The following is a 10,958-nucleotide window of genomic DNA, read 5'->3' as shown; positions in this document are numbered from 1 at the left end:
CACATCATGCTTGTGAAGTGGAGAAGCAGCGAAAGAGGAAGACCCTCCGCAAGGCGAGTTTACACAGTGGTTGCAACAATAGGCTCAAATGAAGCCACAGCGGGGAGGATGGCGCAGGACCGGGCGGCGTGTCGTGCTGTTGTACTTGGGTCACTGTGACATGATGACACCTAACAACAACATGGGCCAAGGATGCCAGGTACTTAGGGCACTTTCTCCACTACCCCAGGCCCTATCCTTGGGGATGTGTCTCTTTGAATCAGCCAGAAAGTCCTTTTCCTCCTCTCAGGAGGAAAACTTAACCTCTCGAGAAAATGTTTTTCAAATATTTTCCTCTCAAGGGAAAATTTCAGTTCCTGTAGAGATCTCAGTTCTCATGCTAGCAAATCCTTGGAGGAAGACTATCTCATTTTCTCATAACCAATACTATTTCTTCTTTTTTTTTTTTTTGCATATGGCCCCCACAATGAAGGGTCTCCCACTTTATTGCTAAAGCATTACCTGGAGAGAAGCTGTTTATTCTTTTCAAATAGATTTGTTATTCTGTTAGCCACATGGTATGCTGCATTTAGGGCATGTTAGGGAAGTCCAGGAGGCGGGGCTTAGAGCCAAGAGGATTCAGCTTCAGCTTCTCAGAGGGCCTGCTTGAGTCTTTCGAAAGTGACCAAGAACTAGGAGGAGTGTTGACAATGGCACTGAACACCCACCCCCACTCCATGTTCATTGCTCCTGCTCAGATGTCCTATTTTTAAAATACTTTTATTTTTTTCCATAATACTGTCATTACAAAAAAATACAAAAAAACTACTATAAAAACATTCAAGGGCTTGTCAAAGTGAGAAAATCTAAAGACCCCCATCCCAGGATCTGTCTGAACAAGCCTTTCGCCCAGCTCCTCCACGATTTCACCTTTGTACAACGGTGGGGGTGGGGTGGGGTTACACAGGCATAAAAGGGCTGGAAATTCCCCCACACAGCCTCCAAGATGGATAAGAAAGAATTAGCTTCACATATCACAAAAGTGGGATTTGGAAGTTTGAAGGTGGCTAGACCCTGAGTTCAGAGGTGTGGGGAAAAACCTGTGACCCTGAATCTCGATGGAGAATGAATAGCTGCCACCTGCCCCCAAAGCCCTTTCCCTCCCTGATGAAGACTGGGAGATGGACACTGCTTGCCAGCTCTTAACCTTAAGACAGCAGGACTCCCCTCCCCCTCCCTCTACACTTGCAGGCACCAAGAGCGGTAGGGAGGACAGAACTTGCTACTCTGGTGTGTAGGCAGGGGAGCTATCGGGAGGTTGCCAAGGCCTTGTTCACTTCCCTGCCCCAAGTGAAAAGTGTCTCGTGCTCAGTGGCCCTGTTCCCAGGGTACCGCCTTGTGATCTTCTATTCCTGTCGTAACCCCAGCGAGGCACAGACCGCTCTCAGTGAGAAAGCCATGCGCATGGACATGGGCATGGTAACCGTGGCTCTCGGAGGGGTGGACACTGTGATCTGGGGGGTGTGTGTCGGGGAAAGCAGTATCCTTTCTATTCTCTTCCTCCCCCAGCAGGAGGAGGACACAGAGAAGGGAGAGGACAGATATCAGCAAAGCGGAGAGAGGAAGGACATGCTATTTACAGGCGTTGGACAAGGAATCTATCTTCAAGTAGCACTCAGGTCACTCTCCAGCCACTGACTGGAGGGATTCAAAGTTAGTGACATGAAAATTGACCCTTGGACTGGACCAGCTCTCCCCCACTCCCCTTAATCCCCCAAGACAGCCCAGTTTTAAAGGGATCAGGGACAGGATCATTTTCCTGAAAGCCAGTGGCTTTTTTTTTTTTTTTTTTGCGTTTAGAAAAAGTTGTAAGTGTCCAGTGGACGTTGAACTGGGTGCACATTGAGTGGGATGACGGGGGTATTGCTGTGGTAGACTCTGGGCTGGGTGAGCAGAGCCTAGGAACAGGGCAGGTGCTGCTTGAGGATTTGTCTTGTCTGTGGTGTTAATCTGTCTGGGAAGCGAACTTTGAACTCAACAATGAGGTCTCCCCGCTGGGTGGGCACCTTAGGGAAAGGAAGCCCCTCCCCACGGAGTCTCTTCACAGTGCCTGGCTTGATGACATCATTGCAGGGCAAAGGGATCACTCGGCCGTCGATGGTGGGAATGTTCACGGTGCAGCCACATAGCGCCTGGGGAAAAATGAGGCCGTCAGCAAAGGGTGGGAGTGCAGGGCAAGGAAGGAAAAAGATTGAAGTGGGAAAGAACAACCCAGCTGGTGGGAAGTTTTGGACCCGTCACCATCATCTACACACACACACACACACACACACACACACACAGCCACTAGCCCTACCTCTTTGAGACTGATCAGGGCACTGTAGAGCACGTTGGTGCCATCCCGGCGGAAGTGGGCGTGAGGCTTGTCTTTGAGCACAAAGACGATGTCAGCAGGGATATTGTCAGGTGTGGCATCACCTTCTTTGGGGAAGGTGATCTTGGTGCCTTCCTTCCAGCCACGCTTGATAACAATGTGCAGGATCTTGTCCTCGGTGCGTACAGTTCGCCCATCAGGGTTGAGGCGCCGTCTTGTGATCTTCATGCGCTTGGTGGAGCCGTGGTAAATCTCCTCCAGGGACACCCGCAGTTCATGCACCACGGGTGGGTCCTGCACCTTGCGCCGAGGGTAGAGTGGCTCTGGGGCTCGCCGTGGACCCCTACTCAGCCCATTGAAGCCAAAGCGGCTGAAGGCACCAAATGGGTCCTCATCTTCATCCACATCCATGTCATCGGGGTCAAAGCCGCTGAAAGGTCGAGTGGAGCGGCTGCTGGCAAAGAAGATATCGAAGGGGTTGGAGCCACCAAAGAAGGAGGCAAAGGTGGCGTGGGGGTCCCCATGGAAGGTGTAGTGAAAGGAGCCACTGGAGCCACCTGATGTACCACCGCCGGTCTTCAGGCCTAGAGGGAAGGAAAAGTTAGGGGCAGTTGGTTCGTCTGGCTCCATCTGCCATCCTCTAGTCCATGAGCTTTGGGAACCCGCCTACTGCCACCTAGTTGATTCCAACTCACAGTGACCTGACAGGACAGGGTAGAACTGCTCTGTAGGAATTCTGAAATGTGTATCTTTATGGGAGCAGACAGTCTCATCTTTCTCCCATGAAGTGACTGGTGGGTTTGAACAGCGGACCTTTCAGTTAGCAGCTCAGTGCTTCCTATGCTGTACCACCAGGGCTCCTTGAGCTTAGGGAAACCAAAGTAACCCACTGCTATCAAGTTGATTCTGCATCACGAGAACCAGATAGGGCAGCGTCGAGTTGATCCTCAGGGTTTCTGAGACTGCAAGTCTTTCTAGGAGCAGACACCCTCATTTTCGCTTCTGTGAAGTGGCTAGTGATGCGATCCACCAACCTGGTGGTGAGCAGCCCAATGCACCACAACTCTTAGGCCTAGAACACCGACTTTTAATTCCCTGAGAGGTCATGCTAATAGAGGAAGCAAAGCTTCTACAGAGTTCATTTTTACTTTCATATTTAATAATGGTGCATATCTTGAGATTCAGAGGCTGTTATCCAATTGGCAGAAAAAATCAGAACTAAAAGATTTATAGAATGTGACCTCCCGTCTGGTCATCTTTTCCATGTACCTATGGCTGAACTACTTCTCACAAAGCGGTGAATTTGGGATCACACTATAAGTTGTCCCAGCACTCAAACTTTTGCTTCTCTCTGGAGACACAGAGGGCAAGAGGCAATCACCCAGGGATTCGGAACACAGGGAGCTAGTAAGTAAGACAGGGACACGGACAAGAAGAAAAAGCCAACTGCTTCTAGCAGTGGTGCCTTTCCCCTGACTCCTGCCTGAAAGGGAAATTCCAAGGGCCCCAAACAGCAGGTACACTCATTAGCTGAATACTGGCGATGAGCTATTTCTCTAGAACGTTTTCAGAGGTTTTATTCTCACACTCAGGGATCATAAAGATGCCCAACTCCAGGGGTCCTGTTCACACATTGTACAGACAGAATACAATGGAACGGAGCTCCCTGGAGTCAGACACGGGCTGGTCCTCCACTCTACACTGAGTGCCAGAGCAACCAAAATGCATGAATGGACTGACTGACACACAGTTCAGTCACTGTCCCGGGGCTCTAAAGGGCCAACGGGCTCAGATTCTGGGAAGCAGCCAAGAAGAGTAGGAGGGAGAGTAGCAGAGGTGATGAAGAGAATGGGGGGAAATGAGGGAGGGTGTTAACACTGAGAATTGATCCAGAATATGTAAGTTTGGATTTTTTGGGGGGTGGTGGCGGGGCAAAACCCAAGCTTGGGGAAAGGGTTTTTCCCTGGGAGGTCTTTCATCTAGAACTTCACTTGGCCTTGGAAGTCTGAGTCTAATTAACCTCGTATCTCGAAGGACCAGAAAGGTGGATTTGAGTTTCATTGGAGTGCCCAAGTGACAGCAGCTCAGGGCCTTGCTCAATACCCATGGTCTTATTTCTTTTCGGGGGGCAGAGAGGGTGGAGGGGCGGTGTTGGGAAGGAGTCCATCATACAAGCCTTATCATTATCGGGGAGCGAGGGAGGGTGGACTACCCAGGACAGCAGGGAGTCATTTCTCTCCGCAGGGATTCCTAATCTACTACCACCACTCCTTTTCAAGCTGGGAACAACTTGTCCTCAGCCAGGGCTGCTCACAGAATGTGTGTGCACAATTGATCTGGCTGGCTGTTTGGGAGGGGGTGGGGTGGACAGAAATGTAACCAACATTTCCAAGGTTGCTTCTCCCTCCCCAGGCCCTGGAGGTTGCCCCTGCCCACTTAAGGCTGCGCTGCACCCTCAGGGCCCTCTTGGTATGGGGTCTGTGCTTTGCCCTTCATGCTGGGACATGCTGGAGGGGTGATATTTCTGGGCAGCTCTCCCAATGCCCACCTTCTTCCTAAACAAACTGGTGAGGCCCAGGGGAGGAATGAGAGATTCCGAGACAGGTCACACGGTGGCGTGATGTCTGCACCACACTGTCTCCCTCATCTGCACTCCTCCATCCCAAGAGAAAAACTCCTCGCGGGGAGCATACTGGAGAGCCTGGCAGGGACCCGTGGAGCTGGCCAGTGTAAGAGGTGAGCAGGGGAACATGGGAGGACAGCAGCCTAGGGAAGAGGAAGTGGGGCTGGGAGAACGGGGGACAGAGTGGGCAGGGGCAGAGAAATAAAGCAAGGAACATTATTTTGAGCCCCTATTTTGTATAAAGAACAGTACATGTCATTAACCCATTTCATTTTGAAGAGGAGGAAGGGGGGGGTGTTAAAGAAAGGTGGATGCCATGAGGAGGAAGGACAGTTCTCGGGAAGGAGAGTCCTCAGCTGTGACAGCGGCTCTTAATATAGCCTGACAGGTGCCTGTGGCTGGCGGGTGGCATGCGGCCCTGAGGGGCCGGCCCAGAATTAGCAGCTGCATCATGCCCGTGGGATGTACTGGGAGGGGCCACCTTCTCAGCAGCTTTATTTGGTCCTTTCCTGCTGCCCTGTGCCTGGCGTGGCCACTGGCTACCCCAGGGAGGGGGTAGGGTGCTAGCAGCAGTTCCCTTTCCCCGTTTGGGGCCTTGCCACTTCCTCTGGGAGGCAAAGCTGACCCGCCTGGGGTGGGCAGGGAGAGGGAACTCTCTCTGCAGTTCAGAGCTACAGTGGTTAATTCCCAGGCTGCGTAAGGGCCAAACTTTTATGCTGATGGATGGTAATGTCCTATCCTTTGGGAGCCAAGCATTCTCATTCCCTTCTGTTCAACCATCCTCACCAGCCAATGAAGCAGCAGGGATTTCGGGCAGGACTAATAAGGACTAAGAAGGGGGAAAGCCTCTAGCTCTGGCTTCAATCTTTAGGCCTCTGTAAGGGCTAAACGTAGAGCCCCGGTGGCTCAGTGGTTATGTGTCAGGCTGCAATCTACAAGGTTTGCAGTTGGAAACCACTAGCTGCTCCAAAGAGGAGGCTTTCTACCTAGTCCGATAGGGTCCCTATGAGACTGTGAGTTGTAATCCACTGGATGGCAGTGAGTTTGGTGTTGGTTTTTTGAAGGCCTGAACTTGCGGAAGGAGAGGGGCAGCAGGAGGTGGGGACAAATGTGGACAGACTCAATAGTCGGTGGTCTCTTCTATCTTCTGGGTGTCAGTGCTGGAACATGTGCTTCCGTTACCTCCCCACCCCCACCCAACCCCTCAGCTACCGGTTCCTTGCTATGATAACTGGTTCACCCAGGGCCCCAGGCAAGGACAAAGATCCAGCAGCATGCTGGATCACTGTCCTCTTACCTTCCTCCCCATACTGGTCATACAGGCCCCGTTTCTTAGGGTCACTCAGCACATCATAGGCCTCTGCAATCTCCTTGAACTTCTCCTCAGCGTTGGGCTCTTTGTTCTTGTCTGGGTGGTACTTCAAGGCCATCTTCCGATAGGCTTTCTTGATCTCATCCTCGTTGGCCCCCGAAGGGATTCCAAGAATCTTGTAGTAATCCTTTCCCATCACAGCCACCGGACCAGCACTGGTCTCCTTGTTTCTGCAAGAAACCCAGGGCCAATCCCTAATGCTCCTGTTCCTTCTGCCTCAGTCCTGCTCCTGATGATCCTATGATCCCTAAGTGACTCACTGTGTGACCTTCAGCAGGTCCTGCCTGTTCCCTGGGCCCCTCTCCCCATTGGGAAAATGAAAAGTTTGGATTAGATGACCCCTTCCAGCTCTGCCATGCTAGAATTCTGTGATTTCCCCTCAGCTCCTAATTCCCCCTGCAGGAAGCTGCAGCTTGTGGCCTACTTCTTGGGTTGAGCGGAGGTCCTTGGGCCAGTCCTTAGAGGCCCTTCTAAGAGAAGCAGCAACCATGGACTGACAGACTGCATGCAGAAGCTGGTGAGGGTCAGTGTACTGGGTGAGGTCACTCATGCATCATGGTCTCCTACGCCATGCCTCAGGCGTGATGCCCGGACTGAGGGCAGCTGGGGCAGTGGCTCAGGACTGGGGACAGACCTGGGGATCTAGCCAGCAGCCCTGGCTAGCCAGGCTGATTCAGGGTGTGGGTGCCTGGAGACCTTCTGCCAGTGGAGACCCCAGGCTTCCCTGTCCTCCCACCCCCACCCCACCTCTCACATGTGACTCAGATCAGAGGGTGATTCACAGCCTTTGGAAACTGCTGCTCCTAACTCCTTTATGAACACAGGGTGACACTGTCTGTCCCCTAACCAGGGTAACCATCCTCTTTACTCCTCTCCCAATGTCCACACACAGACTGGTGTGTGAAGGCATGCCTGTGTTGCCTAAGCACCAGTGCTGCTGGATCACAAGATCCCAGGGACAAGACCTCTTTAAACCCTATTAAGAGACAATTGAGCATTAATCACCATTTCTAAAATACTGTCCCTACCAGTCCCTCCCTCTCACCAGCCCCCAGTGAGTGGTTCAGGATCCAGGTCAGTGCCAGGTCCTCTTCCCCCTACTCCTCTGGTTAGGTGCAAGGAGAATGGGTAGGGGGAGAGGGTTCCAGTTCTTCCAGCTCTCTAGTCTGGTGGTGGGTCTGAGGGGAGGGGACTTTCCTTTAGCTGGAGCTATTTGGGGGAATGGCCAGAAGCCATCCTTTAGCCCTTCTGAGGTTTGACCAACTCCCACCAAAGCTGAGAGGACCAGAGTCCTTCTAGCAATGTCCTGGGCTGGCAGCCACAGCCAGGGCCCATCTCTCCACCTCTGTCTGCTCCCAGGAGCAAGGTATATGGGGGTGCCCTGGCAGGGCTGTATGACTAGGTAGCGTGAAGGCTTCTAAACTTCCAGGTAGGCAGGGACACTGGCCCTAGCTCCTGCTCCCACAGGGCCTACTGCGGGGGGCTGGACTGACTCATGGTTCTAGAAGTCACCTCACTCTGACGAAGAGAAAGCTCCATAAAGCTGGGTACACTCTCATCTCCCCCTGCCAGTATGTCACGCCTGCTGGGGGAGGCTGGGGTTGGGGGAGGCAGGCAGAAAGAGCATCTGGGGGAGGGCAGCCATTTTCGGAAGCAGCGGTAAAAGCTGTCTGAGAGGGAGCGGGGGAGTGGTGGTGGTGGTCTGCCATCTCTCTGCCTTCGCCCACATATTCTTTCCCTGGGAGCAGGGAGGGAAGCCTAGCACCCCAAGAGGGTACCCCCAGAGAACAATAGCAGCAGTGGGCAGTCCCTTCAACCCCACCCCCTTCTCTTGTCCCGGCATGACCTCTCCACCTGGCCAGCTTGCTCCCTTCCTGGGACCCACTAGACCCCAGCATTCTTTGGCCTCTGCACCCACAAGACAAGCTTTCAGGTACCATCTCCTTGTCTTTTCCCATTCCCCCCTCTTCCCTTCCCTCCCCTTACCCACAAGCCATGTGTTGGAATGACACGGAGCCCTTTGATGGAGAAAAATGAAGAGCTGTGAATAATGTAGAGGCCAGGATGAAAGATGGGGCAAGATGGCCAGAGTACTGGGAGGGCACATGGCTGATATGGGAAATAAAGTGCTGATGGGGATGGTGGGGGAGGGGAGGAGCACTTTGGAAATGGCTGAAATGAAAGCCCCTGTCTGGCCAGGTGTAAAGGGAGAGACAGTCTAGGGCTGAGGTGCAGGGCTGAAGTCGGGGCGGAGATGCTTGTGGGGAATGAACGCCTGAAAGGTTTTTGTGAAGAGATGAAGGGTGGATTCTTGTCTGGAATGGGGATGAAATGGAGAGGAGACGAGGGATGAGCCGGAAGCAGCAGCAGGCAGTGGAGGGATGGCTGGCGGGAGAATGTGACTTGAGATGGGCAGGAGTGCCCTTCTCCAGAGGGACTTACCGAAACTTCACAAACCCATTCAGCGTCCACGCTCGAAGTTTTAAGGGCTCCAGCTGAATTTTAAACATCAAGCTGGCTAAGAAGTCTTCTCCCCAGAAGTGCGGGAAGCTTCGGAAAGCTCCTCGGGTCTCCTGGAGTGGGGGTGCTGCTGGGGGTGGGCAGGAGAGCACTGTGCGCTTAAACATGCCCAGCCAAGCCCCTCACCTCTGGCCGCTCCCCGGGAGCCTGCTTGGACCTCTGCAGCTCTGGACGCCACCTCCTCTGTCTCGGAGGCACTTGCCCCGCAAGGCCTGTCGGGTTCGGGTTCGGCAGGAGTCCGACTTGATGCCCAGGTGTGGAATGAAGGGGCAGGGTCCAGCGGCCACCTGCTTTCAGGTGCAGCAGTGCCTGGCTGCTTGTGAGTGACTGTGTGGTGCGCTGTGTCAGTGAGGCTGGCAGTGCGAGCGTGTGCGTGCGAGTGGCAGCGTGTGTACCTGTGACAGGTGTGATCCTCTGTGAGGGCCGGAGAGGCAGAGAGCTCCTCTCTCAGGGGAGGATCCGACCCCAATCCCCAGAACCTACTCAATGAAGTCACTGACGACGAGTCTCCGCCTCCGTGGAGGGGCGGGCGGGGCGAGGGCGAGCCGGGCTCAGCCGGGACAAAAGGCACTGCGAGAAGAGGAGGGACCCGGGAGCTGGGAGGGGGCTTGGCGGGGGAGGGGGGTCGGTGATGTCACCGGCGTTGGCAAACTAGGCCGGCTCAGAAAGCCTCCGCTCCGCAGATCCCGACCCGGCTCTTCCCTCCCCCGGCTTGGACGCAGGCTGCGCCTGCTGGGAGCCAAGCCCAGGTTGAGGACATCGAGCCCCTCAGCGGACCCCAGGTCTCTGCAACACCCCCAATCCCGGCAAAAGACACCCAGGGCCCTTCGTGTCCCAACCCCCCAGCACCCCGGATCCCTGCCTTCGCGATTGCCCCCACCCCTGGGGTCCTGCCTCGGCGTCCTCACCGGTGAGGAGCTGCGGGCACCGCCGCGGTCGTCAGCCAGCCGCTGCCCCCTCCCCCGGCTCCGGCTCCGCCGCCTCCACTCGGGACAGGAGTCGCCTGCCCGCCGGCCGCCGACAGCCGGACGGGGAACCCGCCCCCACGGCTCCGCCCCCGTACCTCCTATTGTACCATCCTCCCGCCACTCAGCCCAGGCGCTGCTGTGATTGGACAACTTCCAACGAGTGTCTCGGGGATAGTCGCCCACGCCCCTCCCCTGTCACCCGGCCACACGCGCACACATTCTGGCCCGCGATTGGTGTGGGTCTGATTGGTGCACGCTGGGATCAGTCAATCACACCTCTTCGTCATCGTGTCTTGTCATTGGTGAAAGGGACGCAGGGCGGTCACTCCACGCGCCCTTTGATTTTATTGGTTCTCCAGTTGGGGTTCATACCCAAGCCTGGGGCAACTCTTGTCAGTCCAATCTCTGGGTTGAGAAGGTGGGGCGTACTGGCCGGCGCTCGAATCCCGGGAGAATCTTCTGGAAACTGCAACGTCAAGGGCAGCCTTAAAGAAAAACTGCGCCCACCAGTTGGCTAGGACACTGGGCGTTCTCTCCTTTCCCCCCTTTTTCCATTTAGGAGGGTGAAGGAGAGAGGGAAGAGTGTCATCTGGGAGGTGTAGTTCCCGGGCCAGTTTCAGAAGGTGACTCTTGACTGCCACTGAGCTCAATCTGTCCCTGGGTCAGCCCGGATCCTGAGTGACCTGGCAAGGCCCAGCCGAATCTCAAACCGCCCCCCCCCGACCCCCCCCCCCCAGAGCCACACAGAGTGGAAGAATCCCCTTGATCTCTTCTGCCTAGCGCTTCCCTCCAAGTGCAGCATCTCCACGATTTCAGTCCCCAGGCCCCTCCTCCTCATCCACTCTGGGTTCCCTCATTCTAGCGACCCCCACCCAACCCTCTCATCCAATATCAGGAGCAGCGCCCCCTCTAACCATTCCTGGCTCCCTTCAGACTTCAACCTGCTTCCCCGTTGAATTCGCTGTGTGTGTGTGTGTGTGTGTGTCTCGCCGTCTCCCAGTGGATTTCGCACTCACAGCAAACCCATAGGACAGCATTTTAGTACTCCTTTAATTACTTATTTAAAACAAAACAAAGCCTCACAGCCATCAAAGCAATAACCTTATGGGACAGAGTAGGACT

At 54.6% G+C, this 10,958-nt stretch overlaps 1 protein-coding gene across 3 annotated transcripts; it reads right to left on the bottom strand.

The window, feature by feature from the left end:
- Positions 1 to 438: 438 nt before the first annotated feature.
- DNAJB5 (DnaJ heat shock protein family (Hsp40) member B5) lies at positions 439 to 9,899 on the bottom strand. Of its 3 annotated transcripts, none has more exons than XM_075560074.1 (4): positions 8,791 to 8,980; positions 6,274 to 6,518; positions 2,336 to 2,937; positions 439 to 2,171 (listed from the first exon to the last, which is right to left on the bottom strand). In XM_075560074.1, the coding sequence occupies exons 1-4, from the start codon at positions 8,973 to 8,975 to the stop codon at positions 1,938 to 1,940; spliced, it is 1,266 nt and encodes a 421-aa protein (XP_075416189.1). In that variant the 5' UTR covers positions 8,976 to 8,980; the 3' UTR covers positions 439 to 1,937. The 3 variants fall into 3 exon arrangements, with proteins under 3 accessions (XP_075416189.1, XP_075416192.1, XP_075416191.1); XM_075560077.1 differs by lacking the exon at positions 8,791 to 8,980 and adding an exon at positions 8,995 to 9,647 and having other exon boundaries at positions 448 to 2,171; XM_075560076.1 differs by lacking the exon at positions 8,791 to 8,980 and adding an exon at positions 9,777 to 9,899 and having other exon boundaries at positions 450 to 2,171.
- Between the last annotated feature and the right edge of the window lie 1,059 nt (positions 9,900 to 10,958).

The sequence above is a fragment of the Tenrec ecaudatus genome, chromosome 10 (assembly GCF_050624435.1).
Source record: "Tenrec ecaudatus isolate mTenEca1 chromosome 10, mTenEca1.hap1, whole genome shotgun sequence".
Lineage (NCBI taxonomy): Eukaryota > Metazoa > Chordata > Mammalia > Afrosoricida > Tenrecidae > Tenrec > Tenrec ecaudatus.
Note: the sequence above shows the minus strand (reverse complement) of the source record. Positions and strands in the feature narration are given on the sequence as shown.